The sequence below is a fragment of the Ctenopharyngodon idella genome, chromosome 19 (assembly GCF_019924925.1).
Source record: "Ctenopharyngodon idella isolate HZGC_01 chromosome 19, HZGC01, whole genome shotgun sequence".
NCBI lineage: Eukaryota > Metazoa > Chordata > Actinopteri > Cypriniformes > Xenocyprididae > Ctenopharyngodon > Ctenopharyngodon idella.
This window is the reverse complement of record NC_067238.1, coordinates 7,773,921-7,797,624: the sequence shown is the minus strand read 5'-3', so window position 1 is coordinate 7,797,624 and position 23,704 is coordinate 7,773,921. Positions and strand designations below refer to the sequence as shown.

General features: G+C 39.3%; 1 protein-coding gene across 1 annotated transcript in view; it reads right to left on the bottom strand.

Annotated features, from left to right (window-relative positions):
* st3gal1l3 (ST3 beta-galactoside alpha-2,3-sialyltransferase 1, like 3) overlaps positions 1–20,245 on the bottom strand; it is a 110,327-nt gene extending 90,082 nt beyond the window's left edge. Inside the window, exons 1-2 of the mRNA XM_051873257.1 lie at positions 20,003–20,245; positions 19,614–19,801 (exon numbers count right to left, since the gene is read on the bottom strand). Of these exons, the coding sequence (XP_051729217.1) occupies positions 19,614–19,801; positions 20,003–20,245 (431 nt within the window). The remainder of the gene's footprint in view (positions 1–19,613; positions 19,802–20,002) is intronic.
* Positions 20,246–23,704: the final 3,459 nt, after the last annotated feature.

Below are 23,704 nucleotides of genomic sequence, written 5' to 3'. Positions count from 1 at the left end.
AAAATAAATAAATAAATAAATAAAAATACCTTTTGATCTGATTTGTTTTTACCCTCTGTGTTTGCAATCTTGGCACCAGTCCCTCAGACATAAATTCATTGGAGCTTGCACCTCTGGTTCTTGAAGATGAGGTCAGGAAGAGCAAGGATAGTGTGGCTGTCTGAAGAAACTCCAGGAGCCTGTCATAGGTGTGTATTCTTATAGTTTAAAGGGGTAGTTCACCCAAAAGTGAATGTCATTAATTACTCATAGCCATGTTGTTCCAAACCTGCACACCTTCGTAACACAAATGTAGATATTTTTAATCTGAGTGATTTCTGTCCCTCCATTGACAGATATGCAACTACCACTTTGATGCTTCAAAATGTTCATAAAGAGACTGTAAAATTAATCCATATGACTCTAGCAGTTTAGTCCAAATTTTCTGAACAGACTTGATCACTTTATATGATAAATAGATTTAATTTAGGCTTTTATTCACATATAAACACTCATCAACACACACATCAGTTGTGTTAAACGGAAGCTCAAGCATGTTTGTTTGACGTGCGAGAACCAATGAGGTTCATTATCGTGTGTTACACATCAAGTTTAAGTAAGATGTCAACTTAAGTAAGAAATCAATTTCAGTAAGATTTTTGTTCTGGCGCGTCATATCAATTGAGTCTCTTCAGTAAATTTGGACTAAACCACTCAATTCATATGGAATAGATTTACAATCTCTTTATGAACTCTTTTAGTTCTGTAGCTGTCTATGGAGGGACAGAAATTGCTTAGATTTCTTTAAAAATATTTTCAAATATATAAATATGAACAAAAGTCTTATGGGTTTGGAACAACATGACTGTGAGTAAATGACAGAATTTTCATTTTTGGGTGAACTAACCCTTCAACACTGTGTTGCTACAAACTGTCCTGACCAACCCCCACCCACCACCCCTAGCAATAACTATTTTAGCATTTGCAGAAAAAGGAAGATAATGTTCTCTATTTTAAGCAAGTGCTGCAGCTAAATCATCTGCTGCTTTAAGTGCTTGAGCTCTTTATTTCTGATTGGCTTCCAATGTTTTTGTTCATTAGTTGGAAAAAAAAGTTCCCCCAAAACTGATTCCAATTATATTGTTCCTCTTGTGTCATTATTGTTACAGTTATGGTACAGTTATCACTATTGTCTAAGAATGAAAGTGAGAATTAAAAATGTTATGGTTGTAGTTATTGTCCTTGGTGTGAATCAGCCTTGATTTAAATTTCTATCCTATTGTGGGTACAAAAATTTAAGGTTAAAAAAAATGTAATTGTGCATTTGAGGTTGTACTAATTTTTAATTTGTCTCCAACAGGAGTTTGCAGTCGTTGGTCAGGATGCATCCTCGATTGAAGGTCATGTGAATGGATATTCATAAGATGCAACCAAACACCTTGGTTTTCAAACACTTTTGACTTCTGTGTTGTGAGCTTTTAAACCCAATGTCTTATGCTTCACACTACCATGCATACCTGAATGGAGTATAATTTAACCAGGGCAAAAGATGGACTTTCAGACCCTTGAAACATACTAAGTCTATGATAAATTTTGATTCACAAGAATGTTTAAAATGTACATTTAAAATGAAATGTGTAGTTCTGTTTATTGTTTTAAAGAGTTACAGGTAATGTGTGTATTGTTTTTGGAAATGTGAAATTGATCAATATGTAAATACATCCTGCAATATTGATGATGCTTTGTGATACAATGTTTAAAATGTTTTTTTTTTTTTTTTTTTTTGTTTTTTTTTTTTTAATCTGTGCATGAAATTGTGAGATTGTAATATTTTTAATTGTAAAAAAAGCCATCGTTTTTTTTTTTTTTTTTTTTTGTCACCCTAACCTCTCTCTACTCTGTATTTCGAGGTACACGCATTCACAGCGCCTTACCTGAGCCAATCAGCGTCCAGAAACCTTGTTCACGTGATCTCCCCCGCCCTCACAGAGATGGTAGTTTAATGCAGCGGGCACGGAGACGGACGATGAAGTTATAGCGGCATAATTGTTTATAAATCTTTTATGGATTGTCTTTTGGATGATGGGTTGTGCGTGAACGCAAAAGTAAGTTTGCAATCCATAATTCAATAACCGATGTAAATTTGATTTGCTCTTGTAAACGAGTTTTTCCGCGATGTAACGAGATGTGCTTAAGTATGTGTGTATTCATAATTGTGCTTGTAACCCTCTAGTTCGTATGTTTGTATATATTCATTATTGTCTGTGCTAGAATTTTAAATTGTTGTTATTACATTTATGTTCCTGTTTGAAGCAAAGTTCGCTGTATTCCTATATATTTAATTGAAGGACTGTTGTAAACAACTTGCTACAAGCATGCGCGTTCATAGCCCAGTTAGAGTGGCGCCATACAAGCTATGCAGCGCTAACAAGGTGTCAGATTACAGCTGTGCGCTGCACATAATATCGAACAGAATATCGAACCTGCCCATATTACATTTGCTTTAAATCTTTTGTGATTTAATGTTCATGCTTAAATTATTAATCTTATTTTATTGTACTGTATTATTGCCAATATGTTTAATTGTTGTGATTCATTATTATTATTATCATGTATATTCATGTTTATGTTACTGTTTCTAATGTATAGATAACCACAACCAAAGCAAATCCAGTCTGTTGAGTGGTGACAATAAATGGGTTATTCCCAGAAAAACAAGTGCATCTTCGTTTTGTCTCTAATCGGACATTCTTTGGTGGGTCAGCACCCTGAGCCGGCAACTTGTTTATGGTGAAGAGCTACAAAGAGCCAACCATTTTTTCATTAATGTTATTTAATAAATTTGGTAAAACAGCATTATGGCCTTTTCAATATGTTGTGTGGGGTACAAATGTGCCATCATGAGGTACAAAGGGCTTGTCACTGGGGCAGTACCCTTAAAAGGACAAATTTGTACTATTTTTAGGGGTACATTATGGTACCATAGCACTACAAGGTACAATTTGGCCACCAAAGGTACATATTTGCCTTTGAAAGGTACAAACTGTAAGGGTACCAATATGTACCTATTATAAAGGGTACAACAGGTGTACCCTTGAGGGTACTGCCCCAGTGACAAGCCGTTGTACCCTTAAAGATACAAATTTTGCTAATTTTTTCTGACACAACTTCATGTGAACAGATTGGTAGAAGCAGCAGGAAGGCTTTTAAGTTCCACAGAGGTCACACCTTTAAGTTTTGGCTTGACAAATGAGAAAGGTGCAATTCTCAAGCGGGAAAGTTCCTTTGTTTGAAAGCGAACTCATTGCGTGAGGAGAGTAAGCTGGGAGTTTGTGTCCATTTATGCTCTGATAAGTATAACAAACATGCATTGCATTCTATGAGAATGTGATGTCCACCAAAGTGTGAGTCATTAAATGATGAGTATTTTGATATGACACACCACCTAAATGGGCTACATTATCTAGTAGTTCTATCATCAGGCATGCATAACACTACACAATATACAAAAGAACAATATACAAACCGTAATAATACACAAAATGTACCAGGGAAATGCATGTTCATTCATTTAGGCAGATTTGTCAATGAATTAGTGGAAAGGATTCCATTTCAATGGGAATGCATGTCTGTTTTCTGAAGCCTGTACTTTTCTCCCAAGTGTCTTTGAAATGTATGAGGGGAGCAAATGGTGATAGTTCTCAGTGGGGCAACCAGACATCACAGAGTCTGCATGGGTGAGGGGTTGTGAAGATTAACTTTTACAATTGAGTGTCTGATCGATCCAGTCGTCACACACACACACACACACACATTAATATATATATATATATATATATATCCTGAGAATGTATACAAGAAAGCAAGTTTTTTCCCAGACAGGGTTTTAATTAAGACAGGATTAGACCTTAATCTAGAAAAGTTAATCATGGCTTAAAAAGTGGCTTTCTAAAACACAGATTAAGTACAGATAGCTAACACCTGAACTAAAATAAACAAGATTTAAAATCAGCTGTGCTAATCTGAATTAGCATGACTAATGTTGCCTATAAAACAACAAACCAATTAAAAGCTTAAAATTGTATAGACATGAGAAGCAAATCCAAGGAAATTATATGGGCCTGAGAAGCAAATCAAAGGAAAACAATGGCAGAAAAATGATAAAACTTTTTAAAGCAAATAGCAAAGAAAACCTGCACAAATCAGCTCTGATTAAAGAAAAGGAATGCCTGGAAATCTATTTGTAATTAATTCAAATAAACATCTATAAGAACAATACAACAACTTCAGGTAAGACTGAATCATCATCTTTATTACTTTACTTTTTTGTGAAATCTGTGGTTTGACATCACAGTAGTTATTCAGTACAGGTGTTGTGGAAGAAATTAAAAATAAACCTCAATACGCACCTATGGGAAAATACGCACCTATGGGAAATGGCTAGTACCACTGTGCTTCAATGGACAACATTTTACATGGGAGATCGTGTTAGTGGGTGCGGACTTCCTGTGCACTAATAGACTGTTGGTTGATGTCAAAAATTTAGTCACTGCGGAAGGTTTCAATGTCTTACCCTGTTCAAGGTGCACTTTTCCCATGACCGCCCTGTCTAGCGCATTGACAGATGAGTGCGAGTTCACCCAACTGCTCACATTCTCCTCAGCACTGGCCAGCTATGGGGTCTTACATCATATCTCTACATCCGGGCTGCCAGTTCATGCCTGGCCCCGTTGATTAAATCCAGCAAAGCTGGCAGTTGCCAAAGCCGAGTTCGCTAACATGGAAAAACTGGGTATAGTGCGACGCTCCAACAGTCCTTGGGCCTCACCCCTCCACATGGTCCCCAAAGCAGATGGCGGTTGCTGCCCATGTTGGGATTATCACTGATTCAGTGACATCACCACACCTGACCGATACCCAGTTCCACACAATCAGGATTTTTCAGATACATCCACACATTCAACTATTTTCTCAAAGGTGGACCTTGTTCGAGGATACCATCAGGTGCCAGTCTTCCATGAGGACATCCAAAAGACAGCAGTGATAACACCATTTGGCCTTTTTGATTTTTTGTGGATGCCTTTTGGGCTCAAAAATGCGGCACAAACCTCAATCCAACGAGATCTGGACTTTTTATTTGTGTACTTGGACGACATTTTAGTCACCAGTGCCTCTAGAAGGACCTGGCTCACCTATGATTGCTGTTCGTTTGCCTCAGCCAACATGGCTTGATAATTAATCCTGCCAAGTGTCAGTTTGGCCTGGCTGCTATCAACTTTCTTGGTCATCGAATCACAGGCAAGTGGGCAGTTCCCCTCCTAGACAAAGTCAACATCATTACACAGTTCTCTGTTCCCCACACAACCAAAGCATTTCAAGTGTTTTGGGGATGGTGAATTGCTATCACCGTTTCATTCTTTGGGCAGCTGAGCTCGTGCATCCTTTGTACAAGGCTATCAAAGGTTGTGACAAAAAACAAACTGATTTCCTGGTCAGAGGAGATGTCCAAGTCATGTCCAAGTCACAAGTAACCTTGCTGTCCCATCCAGTTCCAGGTGCCCCCATTGCTATCACTACTCATGCTTTGGACTGCGCTGTACACGAACAGCTGGTAGGTGGTGTTTGGCAACCCCTTGCTTTTTTCAGTCGGCAGCTACGCCCAAATTAGCAAAAGCACAGCACATTTGACAGGGAGTTGCTTGTGCTGTACCTGGCAGTAAGACACTTCCGTTTCTTTTTTTAGGGATGTGTTTTTACAGCATTTGTAGATTACAAACCCTTGGTTCATGCTATGTCTAAAGTTTCTGAGCCCTGGTCGTTACGGCAACAATGCCACCTGGCTTTCATATCCGAGTTCACAATAGATATCAAGCACATCAAAGGAAAAAGCAACGTAGTGGCAGATTGCCTTTCCAGGCCCACAGTGCAAGCAGTGACCAGTTCATTTAACAGCTGATCAGCACTCTGATTCACTTTCATTTTGATAAAGTTTTATCTATACATAAGGAAAGGAAAGGAGGCCTTCGCAGGGGATAGTTTAGTTGACACTTCAGGGCTGCGTTGTCGTCATGTCTAGGCGCAGGTCCTTCATCTCATCTGGATACGGCCTGGATCTGGCAGACTATGGTAAACCTCGGGATAAACAGAGAGAGACTAATATTAACGTAGATGCCATTTTTCTTATGATGTAGCATGTACATCAGGTGTTATGGGAAGTCTTCCCAGTTCTGGCTGACCTAATTTATGCAGCCTAACAATTTACATGATTTGAATTATAGAAGTAGATAATGTGTTATGTATATGCCAGGTTAAAGAGATATGTTTTTAATCTAGATTTAAACAGAGTGTCTGCTTCCCGAAAAATGCTAGGAAGACTGTTCCAAAGTTTAGGTGCTAAAAAGGAAAAGGATCTACCGCCTGCAGTTGATTTTGATATTCTAGGTATTATCAACTGGCCAGAATTTTGAGATTGCAATAGATGTGAAGGACTATAATGTGTTAAGAGCTTGCTCAAATACTGGGGAGCTAAACCATTTAGTGCTTTGTAAGTAATTAGGAAGATTTTTTAAATTTATACGATGTTTAATAGGGAGCCAATGCAGTGTTGACAGAACCAGGCTAATATGGTCATACTTCCTGGTTCTAGTAAGAACTCTAGCTGCTGCATTCTGGACCAGCTGGAGTTTGTTTATTAGGTGTGCAGAGCAGCCACTGAGTAAAGCATTACAATAATCTAGCCTTGAGGTCATGAATGCATGAACTAACTGTCCCGCATTTGTCATTGAGAGCATATGTAGTGATTTATGTATATTTTTAAGATGGAAGAATGTGGTTTTACAGATGCTAGAAATGTGGCTTTCAAATGAAAGATTGGTATCAAAGAGCACACCCAGGTTCCTAACTGACGATGAAGACTTGACAGAACATCGATATGACATCTCTTCGTTTACTACTACAAACTGATAACGGTCAGAAAATTATGTTGGCAATAGTGGAATTGCATTGGCATGGTTCAAATTTGAACCATGCCAATGCAATTCCACTAATGCCAACATAATTTTCGAGTCTGTTCAAAAGAATGTTGTGGTCGATAGTGTTAAATGCACCACTAAGATCAGTAACACTAAAAGAGAAATACAGCCACGATCCGATGATAAGAGCAAATCATTTGTAACTCTAATGAGAGCCGTCTTTGTACTATGGTATGGTCTAAATCCTGACTGGAAATCCTCACAGATATTATTTCTTTCTAAAAAGGAGCAAAGTTGTGAGCATACTGCCTTTTCTAGTATCTTTGACAGAAAACTTAGATTCAAGGTTGGCCTGTAATTGACTAATTCTGTGGGATCATGTTGTGTTTTTTTTTAACAAGAGGTTTAATAATAGCCAGCTTAAAAGTTTTTGTACATATCCTAATGACAAAGATGAATTAATGATATTAAGAAGAGGATCTTTGAACTCTGGAAGCATCTTTTCAGTAGCTTAGTCAGTATAGGGCAGGGGTGCCCAACCCTGTTCCTGGAGATCTACCTACCTGCATAGTTTAGCTCCAACCCTGATAAAACACACCTGAATCAGCTAATTAAGATCTGCAGGAGCACTTGATAATTACAGACAGGTGTGTTGAGCAGGGCTGAAGCTTAACTCTGCAGGAAGGTAGATCTCCAGGAACAGGGTTGGGCACCCCTGGTATAGGGTTTAACATACATGTTGTTGATTTAGATGATTTAATGAGTTTAGACAATTTTTTCTCTCCTATAGCAATGAATGAATGGAGTTTTTCCTAAGGGACACTACAAAGCACTGTCTGATGTGATACTGTAATAGGCAGTTGCATAGTTATAATTTTCTCTGTAATATTATCAATCTTGTAAGTAAAGAAGTTCGTAAAGTCATTACTGCTGTGCTGTTTGAAAACGTCTGGGGTTGAAGCCTTATTCTTCACTAATTTAGCCACTGTATTAAATAAATACCTAGGGTTGTGTTTGTTTACTTCTAAGAGGGTTGAAAAATAATCAGATCTAGCAATTTTTAAGGCCATTCTGTACGCAATCATGCACTCTCTCCACGAAATACGAAAAACTTCTAGTTTTGTTTTGTTTGCGCTTCATTTTTCTAGCTGCTCTCTTAAGGGCCTGAGTGTGCTTGTTGTACCATGAAGTTGAACTATTTTCTTTATTTTTTTTTAAGTGCAAAGGAGCAACTATGTCTAAAGTGCTGGAAAAGAGAGAGGCAATAGTTTCTGTTGCAACATCAAGTTCTTCTAAGCTATCTGGTATGCTGAGGAGATTAAACTTATCAGGAAGATTATTTATAAAGGAATCTTTAGTGATAGAAGTGATGATTATACCATATTTGTAACCAGGAGTTGGCCTTGCAGCCTTGGCTAAATGAATTATACATGAGACTATCGATTCAATGTGACAATATTAGATCTAAAGTATGATTACGACAATGCCAATCCCAGTGCATCTTTTTCATTATCTACATGGATATTAATATCACCAACAATAAGGACTTTATCTGCAGCCAGTACTAACTTTGATAGAAAATCAGCAAATTCTTTGATAAAGTCTGTATGGTGCCCTGTATACATTAGCCAGCACAAATGTCAAGTGGAATTTATCACGTATACTAGATAACATTACATAAAGCACCATTACTTCAAAAGAATTATATTTGATACTAGACCTCTGAGTAATACTGAAGATATTGCTATAAATTACAGCAACCCTTTGCCTTTCAGATGAGGCTCGTGTTAATAACAGTAACCTTGAGGGGTGGACTCATTTAAAGTAATGTAATCGTCTGGTTTTAGCCAGGTTTCTGTCAAACACAGCACATCTATGTTATGATCTGTAATCATATCATTTACAAAGAGTGATTTTGTAGAAAGGGATCTATTATTAAGCAAACCAAGCTTTATCATTTGTTCATCTGTATTATATCTGTTTTTTATTTGTTGAACAATTAAATTTTTACTCTTAAGTGGGTTGAGAGTTTTTTGTATTTACTAATTTGGGGAACAGACACAGTCTCTATGTGATGAAATCTAGGTGAAAGAGTCTCTATGTGTTGGGATTTATCTGACTTTTGTGACATGAGACAGCTAGCAGACAGTCGGTTTAGCCAGTCTGTCTGTTTCCTGACCTGGGCCCCAGTTAGTCAAGGTTCATTTCTAAGACTATGTGCCATACTACTAGAGAGAAGAGCAGCACCACCCCAGCTGGGATGAATACCATCTCTTTTTTCAACAGGTCAGGTCTGCCCCAAAATCTTTTCCAATTGTCTATGAACCCAATATTATTCTGCAGACACCACTTAGACAGCCAACCATTGAGTGTTGATAGTCTGCTTAGTATCTCATCACTCCAATGAACAGGAAGGGGGCCAGAGCAAATTAGTGTCTGACATCGTACTTGTGAGTTCACACACCTCTTTAATGTTAATTTTAGTGATCTCTGACTGGCGAAGTCGAACATCATTAGTGCTGTAACACAAATATTTGTTATATTTAACACATATTCTTAAAACTCCTCACCGAATGCAAACCAGGGTGTCTGCCTGACCCCCCAAGGTAATAAAACTAGTTGCCATGGTTTTATGGCCCCGAACTATGCAGACCTAATTCAAATGCTTGTGTATATGATATGTCGATACCTGTGCAATATATCAGTATTACAAGAATCTTTAATAGTTTCTTCTCCATCTGTAACCAATCCAGTTACATGCACACAATCTGCTCAAGACAAAGTATCGTAAACTTTCCTGTCGGGAGCTCATGTATGATTGGTCCACTGACCCAGAGGAGGAATGGCCAGCACCAGAGGTTAAATGCCAGTGCACAGTTCTCCTCCCGCTCTCTTGCTGATCCGACCGAAACTGCATCTGTAGGCCTCGACCTGCCCCCACCATGTACTTAACCCGAAGAAAAAGAACTCTTTCCTACTACAAGAGTCAAATTACCAGCTTAAGTTGTGACATATTTTTTTTCACCCAGTGCAGAAGATATTGATTACAACTTTGGACCGAACCATCAAGGATTTCTCCTCAGCCTGCAGATCCGATGCTCCTCAACAGCTAAAGGCATTATTGCCTTTATTTTGCCAAGTATCGTACATTTGAACACTAAACAGCGATTTAGTATTAATTTGTGAACCACCTTTGTTAGCAAAGGTGCTTTATTACTGAGAAAACAGATGGTCCTTCCAGCTTGTTTAATTGACTTCTCCATAGCTCCATTTCCTGTTCCCACTTTGGTTTCACTCTATCATTTCTCATTTTACCCATGTATGTGTGACTTGTGTGTATGTATGTGTTTGTTAGTTTAGTTGTTTGTGATTTAGTTAATAAAACTTGTGCACAATACATATTTGGTTCTGACTGTCTGCAATAAATTGCCTCTTAAATGATTTAGATCTTGCTACCAGCTCTAAGTGCTGTAAATGCTAAGCAAGAATTATTTTTCTATGGCCATGAAAAATACCCTTCTGTTAGAATTAATTAATAATCAATACTGAGTGTTCACAGGATGAACTGATTGATTGATTGATTGTAATTTTAATGTAGTTACATCAAGTTAATCTGATTAACTGATTCAAATATTCATAATTAATCATAATTAATAATCATAAGTTATGAATAATTATTAATATTTCCACTTTGAGCTAATTTGGTACAGTGCAGATGTGAATAATAATCTCAGAGAACTTACGATTAAGAAATTTGCTTTGATGTCAGGCGCTCTGGCTCCCGGCAAACATGTGACTATGGTGACTGGTGTCTCTATTTTCACATTCTGTGTAATAGAATCAGCAATAACTAGGGCACTTTCAACAGGATTCTCAGTGGATGCGTCATTGAGTCGGGAGAACCTGTTTGAAGTTCTAATCGAAACGGAAGAGCAGTGTTTTGTCCCGCGACTATGCTGTCCTCACAGTCAGCTGACAACCTGGTAGCAGATTGTCTATCATGTCTGCCAAATTAAATTAACTTTGACTTTGATTCAGAACCAGAAACTGTAGCTGCCATCACCACCCTGATGTCAGCTGTTCCTGTTGCTGAGTTTGCTGCTGAAAACTCCTCCTGCCCTGAGCTCGCCAAACTTCATCAATTAATTTGAGAATGGCTGGCCTGCAACATCTAAAACATTGCCTGCTGATGTGCTTCCTTACTTCCCAGTAAGAGATGAACTATCTATCCATGACTCTTATGTGCTGAGAGGAACTCACAGACTGATTGTGCCACTTAGCTTGCGTTCACGTTTGGTCACTAGTACATAAAAGCCATCAAGGAATTGTGAGGACCAAACAATGACTTAGAGTCTTATATTGGTGGCCTAAGATGGATTCATGTACAGTCCACAATTGCAACCTATGTCACCTGCCAACTAAACGATAAGACAGCTAAAACCACACATGCACCACTGACCCCGAATCAGTATCCAGCAGTCTGTGGCAGAAACTGGGCATTGATGTGGTAGGTCTTTTGAGTTAGCTGCAGATATGCCATTACATTAATTGACTACCACTCAAAATGGCCAGAGGTTGCATTTTTACCTCACATGACTGTGTCTACTGTTACCAGTTTTCTGAGATCAGTGTTCAGCCACAGGGGGAATCCACTGGAGACTGTCACAGACAATGGACCTCAGTTCCCGTCATCAGGGTTTAAACACTTTCTGCAGGAAAGAGATGTCAAGCACATTCGCACCTCCACATACCATCCAGAAGGAAATGGAGCTGTTGGAATAAGGTCAAATGAATAAAGCAATGATTCCAAAGCTCAAGGAAGGTGACCTTGTAAGGGTGAGAAAACCTGTGCATGTTAGGAAAGGGGAATCAAAATTCAGTGACCCTATGCAGATTATAATGAGAAAAGGAACACACTGTTACAAGCTGAGTGATGGACAAACTTGGAACGTGTCTCATTTGGCACTACTGCATACAGATTTCACTCTGGCTGAACAATCAGCTTCGACTCCACCACTGGAAAGTGTCAACATCCAAGCAGAGAGATATTGTTGTAGAAGGATGCCAATGTGGTTGAAAGACTATGTAACTTCAATTCTCACAGTAAGCAAGAAGAAAGTAATGGTCAACTAAAAATCAGAAAACCTTTTAATTAACAGAGTATACCGTTTTGTATCTTTGGTAATGTTCAGTGAAGCTGTAGTACAGATGTAATCAATTAAGTCTGGGGGAGATGTTGTGTTCACTTAATACTGTTGATTGGTAAATGCCCACTAGGGGGAGCATGTGTGGGGAACAGGTACGCATGTAAGAGGGGCAGAGAAAGTCTGTTCCGTTTCGAAAGGGAACTCGCGCTGCGTCAAAAGCGCTAGGGGAACGCCTCCGCATGAATGGGTGTCTGAAACACTTATCAAATCTCGGCAATATCATATTGACCGGCGACAGCCCATGACATCATAACGGTGCGACCCATCAGTATATAAGGGGCACCTAGATGTCATCCTCTTATCGTCTTCAGGGACTTTTATGTTTGAAGCACTTTCACTGGCAAAATGAAATGCACAGAGAAAACCAGACTGACTAGGAGAGGTTTGTTAAGTGTGTGGATCAGTGTCCTAGTTAACTGACACCAGATGACACATACAAGCTGTGCGTTCTCTGTCTGGGGGAAGAGCACGCACGGGAAGTTCTCGAGGGAGTTGCCTGTGCGAATTTTCCGTTGAGAACGCTCTGTTCTCGTCTGGCTCTCTTCTCGAGGGGAGAGAGTTCTGCATCTGGACCCAGTGATTCTGGCCCCGATCGTGCTAAGGCAGAGCGGAGACTCAGATCATGGGGTTCCCAGATGGAGCTTGCTGAACAGTTAGAGAGGGGTGTGGACCTCTCGAGCAATTCAGCTGCTCATGAGGCAGAGCTGCTGGGAGAGGATGCGCGTTCATCTGCATCCTCAGGTCCAACAGCCAGTGCTCTTTCAGCCGAGCAGGAGATGGTTGAGGTGGATAGAGAGGGTGAGTTTATTGAGTTTACTGAATCCTTTCAGCCGCCCTGCCCTGTGCATGCTGACTTACAGGAGGTTATGGAATGCGCTGCCGGCAGATTACAGTTGCCATGGCAGCACGTTAGGAGAGAGACTGCACGTTGTCGGCTTGACGATCGGTTTCTCTCTGGCCATAACCCTCCAACTCTAGTGAGCCTTCCATTCCTTCCTGACCTGCATACTGAGGTCAAGAAGGCATAGAAAAACCTGTATTCAGTGTGAATCCATCGAAATCAGCGGGCTAATTTTGCTGATGTCGAGGGATTGGCAGAGTATGGGTACGTGTCGATGCCACCGATTGACGAGAATCGGGGTGGACATCGACACTGAAGGTTCCAACCCTGCCATCTAGACCTCTTAAAGTGACATCACAACTAAATGGCAGGGCATACGCAGCAGCGGGCCAAGCCGGTGCTGCTCTGCACACAATGGCTGTGTTGCAGGCGTACCAGGCTGACCTGCTGAGAGACTTAGGCCAGGGGCAGGGTCTCTCCCCGAAGCGGTCGTGGAGCTGCGCCGCACCATGGATCTTGCGCTCCAGGCCACCAAGCAGACCACTGCCACGATCGGACGATCGATGGCGGCAATGGTGCCCACGGAGCGCCATTTGTGGTTGAACCTCACTGACATCAGGGAGAAAGAAAAAGCCTTTCTCCTCGATGCCCTGGTTTCACCCTATGAGCTTTTCGGGACCATCGTCGAGGCGGTGGTCGGAAAGTTCAGAGAGGTGAAGGCACGCTCTGCTGCATTTAAGACCTGTATACCGCTGATGTCTGAGCCCTCACCCAGGCAGTCTGCTGGCCCGTCCCGGCCCGAGGGCCGCAGACAGGGCCATAAAAAGAGTGTTGCCACTCGTGCGCCCCCTCCATGGAGAAGTAGGTCGCAGAAGAGGTGAGACTCAAGAAAGAAGAAGGATCTAAGGGAGGTGTGTGTTTTCCATCAGAAACACGATCAGCGTCACTGATGGATCTCCTCTCTCTGAGGGTTAAAAAGATCTAAACCCTCTCCCAATCTTTTGCCCAGGAGCTTCTTACATCAGACCTGTGGCTGGGCCGATGATGAGAATAATCATGATTCTGATGGTCTGCCATTGGCTTTGAAAGTGAGAAGACCCTTTCAGACTTGTAAGGGTGGACCACATGTTTTTCCATGGTAATGAGGTCACCCCCCTGTGGCCGCAGGTGGAACTGTTCTCAGGTCTTTTAAGCTATTAAAATACTAATGTATTTCTTTATAGACCACAGTTCCCTGTGTAGGATTAGCATGGGCTTTCATCTAAAATTGGAAAAAAAGTGTAATTAGGGCCTGAAGTTCCTTGTAGGTTGGCTAGAACGTTTTTAGAGAGAGAGAAGTACTATTAAAATGGGTCTTCTAAGGTGAGTGCTCTGGTTTTGCTTATTGTATGTTCTCTGGCGAGACAACCGCTCTTTTTTAATTTCTCTTTATTAGTGAGCGAGCTGGCCTCCTCCCACTTGAGAGTGGTTTTGAGGCCGTTGCTCGGATGCAGGCTGGCCCTCTTCAGGCCGCCTTGATAGCCACCTCAGGATAGAGTAGTTTGTCTCCTAGGTATCAGGTATCATCTTTGTGGTAGGCCTCCGCCCTGTAGCTTTCTCAGGGTCAGGTGGTTAGCACCAGAGATGGGCACTCGAGTTAGTGACTCGGACTCAAGTCGCACTCGAGTCGCATTTTAACAGACTTCAGACTTGACTCGGACTCGACCTGAAATGACTTCAGACTTGACTCGATTCAGCACAAAAGACTCTTTTAAGAATATTTTAAAAATGACTCAAGTCTTTTACCCTTAACTATTGATATAATAAATAAAGAATTTTTTGTTGTATTTGAATGATTTTATAATATCTGCATCATATATATTTCCCTATCTGTCGTGGTAGATCGGACTCTTGTCATAGAGTTTGATATTTTCTGATAATGACTGTCGTCAATAATAACAAAGCTGTATAACAAACTGCTGTATAACAAACCGTGACTCACTGGCGCCATTTTGCGTCCACTTGTGTCCACTGTCACTGACGGCCCAGTTGTGCACCTGTAGGGAGACTGGGTCTGGCTTTTCATTTGAAACTGCTTGATTTTGACTTTTTAAATACTGATGCAGTTTGACCATACTTCTGGCAATTGTAACACCTGAGAGGAGGAGCTACATACTTCCTGATTGGGTAGCTGAAAAAAACCCATCTTAACTCAATCTGGCATATCTTTCCCTTCCAATTTCCTTCCTATCTTTCCCTTTCCAGATGCACTGACAAGCTGTCTACTCTTCTCGCTTCTCTGTTCATTTGTAAACATATTGCATCCATGACCCTTTTTCTCCCTCTAGATTCTTTTTTAATTCTTCCATTTTAACTCCTAATGACACTACATTTATCACACCATACACCCACAACCTCTGTCCTACAGTCTTATAATTCATTACCATCTGTTTTCCCATTATCTTTAGTTTTATTTCTTTGTTTTTTTTCTTTTCTTCATTCTTGCACTCTATCAACAAGGCACCATCTTTTTAGTTACTTTCTTTCCTATTCTTCCATCTACTTGTGTCCATTCTACCTTCATCTTGTCCTCCTCTGTTTCCTCCATTCTTTTAGTCTCTGATCCATTCCCACTAGAGTGACCACCCGTCCCGCTTTGCGTTGTACCGCACAGCATTTCCACCCCTTGTCCCGCATGTTGCATATTGAGAAAATGTCCTGCATTTTCATCAGTCTGTTGGTTTTTTAATTATCATATTAAGAAAACGTGCATGCATTCTTTTGCCTTTTTAAGAAAGCATTTTATTTATTCTTTTATTAAGCATTTTATTTATTAGTTTTTCACCTATATTTAACAGCGCTTTGTCAGAAGTAACATCCCGCCTTACAGAAATACAACAGCCATTTTTTAAATTCTATCCAACGGTTGAAAAAAAAGGGGTAAACACGGTCACTAGTAGGTTGTGACGATGGTCAATCAAAATGTGGAGCGGTGATTCGTTCCATGTGTTCACTGTCAGAAAACAAATAATGTGGCGGCGCTAGGGGTGGGCTAAGGGGGCTGGAGCCCCGAATGTTTTTCCAAAAGCCCCGAATCTTTCAGGTTTGACGTTTCCTTACAGTGCTGTCAAAATATGTTAAACAGTTTAATACTGCAGTAGGCCAGCTGTCCATACCAAAACCGGCAGTGCTTTCTCTCTCTTCTCTCCGACAGTGCGTTCACGCCATAGACTGTAAAAAAAGTTCACGCACACCGGAGTTGTACACAGACACGCCTCCTGTCCTTCATCCTTTTGTTACGATATAATATTACTCAACTTTAGCACATTTGTCAGCCAAACATTCATTCAGTGTTTCCCATGCCGCCACTGTTTCATAATGAACCGAACATTTAAAACATAGCCAAACATAAAAGGTCTCTAACAAACTAAAATCGAAACCGTGATATGATTTTGTGCCTTTATAAAACAGCAAAAGACAGTGATTTAATTAAGTATAAAGACAGTGTGTTAGTGCTTTGTGGTTTAAAGAGAAGTGCGCACTTTGCTCACGTGATCAGCTGGTGATCTGGTGTTAGTTTTCTCCAAAATAAAAGCTCAAGGGTTTCTCTCTTGCAAGTGAAGAAATTAGGGCAAAAGTATTGTAATTTCCCTATACTGTAGTGTAAAGTAAAATATACTTTTATACTTTTTATAAATTTCCATTTATTTTACAGTGCATTTGTTACAATATATGGATATTACTATCATAGGAATAATTATATAAATCATTATTATATTATTGTATTATTACAGTATATAATTGTTTGGCATCCTAAAACACCAGTATCAATGTAATGTAGACTGAGACTCTATATCACATCTAAAAAGATGTTTGAGTCCTCTTTAATGTCCGGATACAAGTCAATGCTGTTTCTTTGTTCAATTTGCACACTGTACATGGGTTGACGCTCTTAATTTTGAGCTCTCAAAGTGCACCAGACTGATGCATTTAAACTTACAATGTACAAAATTTTCTTCCAGGGGAGCATGCCCCCGGACCCCCCTACAAGAACAGAGGTACACTCAGCATAGTTTTACAAAATCCTGTGGGAAACACTGATCACTTCATGAACTTTACTCCAACATACAACAAAGTTCCTTTCATGTCAGGAAAGCTGTTAATGCCAAATTAAAATGTCATAGGACAAAATAGATTTGGGCTAAGCCCTGAATGTTTACAATGTCTGGCTCCGCCCCACATGTCCCACGTTGTCCCACACAAACTTATTAATCGTCCCACATTTGGTTTGTTTGATGGTGGTCACCCTAATTCCCACATTTCCTCTTTGGTGTGTAACCATCAGGTCTCAAAACCTATCAGTATTTTCTAGCCATTGAGTGTACATCAGTTGTACACTCGTTATTGTGGTGCATTATGGGATTGAACGAGTGCACTTAATAACTCAAATAGTGCCCTATTTAAGGGTGTAGGGGGTGATTTCAGACACAGCCCTAGACTAAATTGAGGCTTAAATTAAACCTACCAGGAGGCAGGTTTAACTTCAGATTAATGTTGTGTTTCAAAGAAGACGACACACACACACACACACACTATATATATATATATATATATATATATATATATATATATGAAGAGTTCATTTGCAAAAACAGATAAACGCCACTTTTTAAAAAAAATGAACTGACTGCTGTGCATTATTCTCCACATATAGCACGATCTGAACCCTAAATACATTTTGTCAGAAAAGCCAGTATTGGCCACTGTCAAGACAGTGCGAGTTCACGTTTTACAGCAGAAACCAACAAGCGCCCTTGTTGTTTGTGTACAGAAACAGATAAGTCTGTTTTACCAAATAAGTGGGCAGTATTCAGGTCAGGTGACAAGGCTGCTAGTCACTTCAAAAAGACACACTAGCTGAGGGGAGTTTCGTCAAAGCTGACTAAAAGTGATCGAGGATTTATAATTTCGACTCCTTGTACACAATACACGTTTTACATGCTGAAGCCTTGGTTGTCCTTTTGTGTTTGTGTGTGAGCGCGCATGCGTGTGTGTGTGGGTATGTATATGTGTGCCGATCTGTTAGTGTGGGTGTGCGTTTGTGTGCACATGTGTGTTTGAGTGTGTTTTAAATGCAATTACAAAGCAATTACTTTGTTTGGTTTAACTCTGAAACATGAAATGTGGAGTTATCTGCATTTGCTAAAAAACAAACGTTTAATATATAATAAAAACATACAATGAACTTTAATTTTGTAACTTAGCTGTATTTTTTGGACTGCAGTTTGATTGATATTACTTGGAATGCACAATAAAAAAAAAAAAAAGAAAAACATTATTTGTGTAAAATAAACATGAACGATGCTCAGGACAGTTGATGGGGCAGTGCTGCATCATCACAAAAGTTTGAACCTTGAAAATTTAAATATTCAAGCACAAGAAGATGCAAAAGGGAACTCAATTCAATTTGTTATCTGTGCACACACATCTGAAGCGCGTGTCCAGAAAGCCGCATCTCAGACAGCGCGCGAATACTGAATTGAGCTCTCTTTAAAGCTTATCTTCTTGCGCTTGAACGGACAAATTCATATTCATAAACATATATATATATATATAATCTTAAGCCTCCTGGTAGGCTTAATTTAAGCATAAATTTAGCTCTGGAGTAGCTCTAGTCTTCCTCCAGGAAGTCAGCTTATTAAACTCTGGACTAAACTAAGTCTAGGACTATTTAGAACCATGACAGAGACAGCAGATTTTGTTAATCTGATTTAGAAGGCCATTTAAGTTTAAGGCTAGGCTTAATCTCTGTCTGGGAAACTGCCCGTTAAAGTCCTAGAATTTAATCGTGGAATTTCAGTCCACTCCTGACTGTCTTCACACTAACAAATTAATTTTCTGTAGCTGATTTGATTAATAAGTCCAGTTCTGCCACCTGACAGTTTCGCCCACTTTACAGTCTTTTGATGGTAGTAAATAACCTCTATCATGTGATTCAGGTGCCCTCAACATGCTGGTCCTTCTTGAACTTAGTGCAGTCTATTACATTGTCATAACATCTCTCAAGCCTATCTGCTATTAGTATCACAGGCACAATCCTCCAGAGGCTGGATTCCAGTCTTGGATATTGGCAGCAGTTTGTCTGCATTAACAAGACCAAACCATGCTCCGTTTCTGTTTCCAGGGGCATTTCATTGAACAAAACATTGTAATATTTCAGTGATTTGGAAACATGCATGTTAGAAGCATACACCCCATGACATCTATTTAAATGTAGTATTACATGCAAATACTACATTTAAATAGCTCTATGCAAAGTTAGAACTGCCAAGAGACACATGCTCCACAGTAAAACTTAATTGCTTCATACATAGTGCATACAACAACAACACCCAGACCAAGTTATCATTGTAATGATTTTGTTTTTAGTACTTGACTTACTATGCATCACCTCTTGCAATGCTAATAACCAAACTAATTTGTCTTTGGCTAAGATGAATTTAACATGCATCCATTTATTTTTAAGAAATATATTTATAGAATGACCAACATGTAGAGAGAAGACCGATAAAAATACATATTGTATAATTATTCAAGTTTATGGAGACTCCATGCAGTTAACACTTTCTCACTCACCTAATGACAAGATCATGGGCATCAATGAGAGCACCATAATGGGATCCTTTGAGGTTCCCAGAATTCCCCACTACAGCACAGGTTCTGCAGCGGCCTGGACCAGCATCAGAGTAATCTTCTTCATTTGGGAAGATGCCAAATAACATCTCAGCTACTGCTTTGTAGTTCACTTTACTCTTATATTGTAGCTTCTGTTCAAATATTATAGAAAAACATACATGATTATCAGAGCTGTCTTTTCTGATAAATAACCAGTTTAATCCAATGGATTCCAGTGTTACAATCAACTAAATTTTCTTCTTCAAGGTACTTTAGCAGTTATAATTAATGTCAATAATGATATTGCATAGAGAATACTACATTGTGGCTAAATTGGGGGAGGCACTTACTTGCCACCACCAATAGAGGGCAGCGCTGAGTATGCTGTTTTTCTTAGTCAGTAAGGGTTGAGTGTAGGGGTCATATCGCTGTTGGAACCAGGTGTCACGAGCAAGGTCTATCACACACTGACCACATGCACATGCTCCAAAGATATGTCTTTGTACAGAAGGTCGAGAGAAAATAAATAGACAGATGATCACACTCACACTTAAGGTGATGTATCGAGCTCTTTTGGTGGCAAAGCACAGCATCTTTTACTCATCTCTTGAGCCCCTGAACAAGAAAAGTATTTTAGTAATTATTATAAGTTTAATTACTTAGTAAAAAGTGTTTATATTATATTTATTTTTATCATAGTATCTGAATTACACTAATAACTGTGCCCCAGGCATGGTTAAATATCAAGCTATATTGATTAAACTTTAAAATTTCAAAAATCAGTTACAGTTAAATTTGTAACATTTTTCACAAATTGCAGTTCACCTGATCTGATCAAACCAAGATAGTAATAAATAGCAACAACCACATGAAAAATATAACAAGCATTAATTATTCCATTAACTAAAAACTCCAGTCAGATTAAATTCATTCATTAAAGTGACTTTTACTTTTAATAACCATCTTATAATAAGGCTGAACAGCTTTTATCAGAATCCCTACTCTCTGATTTACTTGATTTAAATAAGGCTTTGAGTTTTGACCCACCTGTGCAGATGCGGAGAGCAGAAGGATAGATGCGAAAGTGTTTATTCATTCATCTTTCTTTCAACAGCACAGATTACAGCTCAACAATGAGTCCTGAAGTTAAGGTAGTTAATGGTTGAACTTGTGTGTAAGTGTGACTGCGTGTGTCTGCCTTTACACGGCAATGAAAATATTTGAATAACTACAAATAAGCCTGGCTGAATTCCTGTAAGTTTCTTTGTTTTCAACAGGACTTCCAATCTCTGGCCTTCTGACATCAAGGGCTGAACTGGGGCTAAAATTCGGCCCTGGACAAATCCAGCCCATCCGGCCCATAAGTTCCCTGTTAATGTTTTTCTGGGATTAGGGGCCTTAAAGGGATAGTTCACCCAAAAATGAAAATTCTGTCATCATTTACTCACCCTCAAGTTGTTCCAAACCTGTATGAATTTCTTTGTTCTGTTGAACAAAAAGGAAGATATTTTGAAGAAAGTTTGTAACCAGGCCGCTTTGGGGCACCATCGACTTCCATAGTAGGAAAAATAAATACTATGGAAGTCAATGGTGCCCCAGAACTGTTCAGTTTCCCACATTCTTCAAAATATCTTCCTTTGTGTTCAACAGAACAAAGAAATTCATACAGGTTTGGAACAACTTGAGGGGGAGTAAATGATGACAGAATTTTCATATTTTGGTGAACTATCCCTTTAAATTGGTGTAAATAAATGAATAAATAAAAAGGACAGAAACAAATAATGTTCTCATTGGCTAATCTAGTCATGTGTACTTCAGTTCTATTTTCTCATTGGTTCATTGTCATGTCATATGTTTATGAGTTCTGGCTGTTCATTGGGTGTCATAGTCATTTCATTGTTCCCCTTGTCTATGTATTTAAGCTCTCATGTTTGCCATGTTATTTTGTCATGTACACGACCGTAAATCATTTTACATTTATTTCAGTTTGTCTTCTTCATCTACGTCAAGGTCAAAGGACTATTGAGGACTATGTTGATAAGTTTCTTGAACTTTCCAACCATGTGAACTTCAACAGAGACGTGCACAGACATTTTGGGGGGCAGGGGCTCAAGTGGGGAAAAAGGGCACTTCTCAAAATTATTTATTTAAAAAAAAGAAAAAAAAAGAAACGTTAAATATATTAACAACTCTGATTTCCTTTATTTTAATTCCCTCATACTCTCGCAACTGTTTTATACTCAACAGATTTCTACAAAATAATCAGTTCACACAGAGACCATGGTCTTTTTTCGTATTCACTAGGTTTATCACAAGAGCAGGCAACCGCAAAGGAAACTATGCCACAATGTGCATGTTTTCTACGCTACTATTTTCAAGTATGTAGTGAACAATTGAGATTTTGGTCTATTTTTGCTTCCATGTCTTTTTACTCTAATGGAAAGAAAACTTCCAAAATACACATTTAGATGGTGTTTGTTTTAAGCATACTACACTCGTCTCTCTGCATCTGTAGATTTTTTCTAAATTAACCAAAACAAGCTACTTCATATTTAAAACACATTAAGAGTCTATTCCCCTGAAATGTTATGTATTATTACAAATGCCTGCAGAGGGCGCCAAAAGCCTGGTGATTGTTGTTGTTACGCAGCATGATCAAATCCTTGTTTTTGGCCAAACAGCATTTAATTAAAAATATAATATTAATTTAAATAATAATAATAATAATAATCAGCCACTTCTTTGTGACAGAAATGCTACAGCCACTGTAATTTCTTGAACAAGAATATGTGGACATCAAAACATGCAAACGCAGAGCAAGGGCTTACATTTTTATTGATGTATTCTTCTGTGTAAGCGTAGGTTTAAAAAAGATAGCACTATGCTATGCTGTATTATGATTTTTTAATGGTTTTTAATAAATCGTGCATCCTTAGAAAACTGTCTAACAATGCGGTTCATGCATTCACGTCTGTGGAATGCTCCACTTCCGGTATTTACACTTGACAGCCCTACGGATATCTTTACCATGGTTCAAAACGCACGGCATAGCACATTAAAATAATTGAAATTATAATGACATAAACTGCATTAGTATCAAATCAGGCAGATGCGTTGCTGGTGGACAAATTAATAACTTGGCGTTGATCATGTATAAATAATCTCACCCTTCAATAGCCAAAATTTTCATATGTTTGTGAACATACATAGGCTACCTGAAAGTGATGCACGGGATTCATCTTTTGGGCTTTTTTTTTTTACTTTTTCCGCTTCTCATTGCCAGACAGCTGTTATCTTTTCCCGGGTGTCAGCCAGCAGCAAACATGAGGTGGGGCAGGGCCATAGACTGTAAAAAAAGGGCAGGGCACGCATGCGGGAATAAATGGCGTGTGGCGTAAAATGCATTTATTTATTTTTTTCTATTTATGTTTATGTTAATATTAATATAGAATGAAAGAGCTCATTTATTAAAAAAAAAAAAAAAAGCACCCAGAAAAAAGGGCACTTTCTCTCGAGGAAGAAAAAGGGCAGGTGCTCGAGCCCCCTTTGATGTCTATGTGTGCACGTGCCTGAACTTCAATGATGTTTGGCTTGTTTGACTTAGTGCAGCGCTGCACAGACCGATTGGCGGCTGACTTGAAACAGTGCATGCCGGAAAGAAATTTTGTCTGACTTAAGACAGAGGCGACACCATGTGACTGGCTTCAAAGTACCGCGAGAGCGATAGTCCGCCTGAGTCAGCCAGCGCAGTTTCTCAAGAGCAGCTGCACGAGCTCTGATGACGACACAACTGTTCCACGATTGGCCGGATCCACCGCATGACAACGATCACATGTGTTTCGTGTTTATTCTCACACTTTCAGTTCCACTAATGCTCAAAAATCTGTATTTTTATAACAGTTATGTAGAATATGTGTGTGTCGCACCTATTCATATATGTACGGGAGCCGGATGTTTGTAAATGGACATGGTAAAGGGGGTGGAGACCTAGGAGGAAGGAGCGGGTGTTTGGTTCTGTGGAGAGACGGATAAAAATCAGTTCATTACAAAGT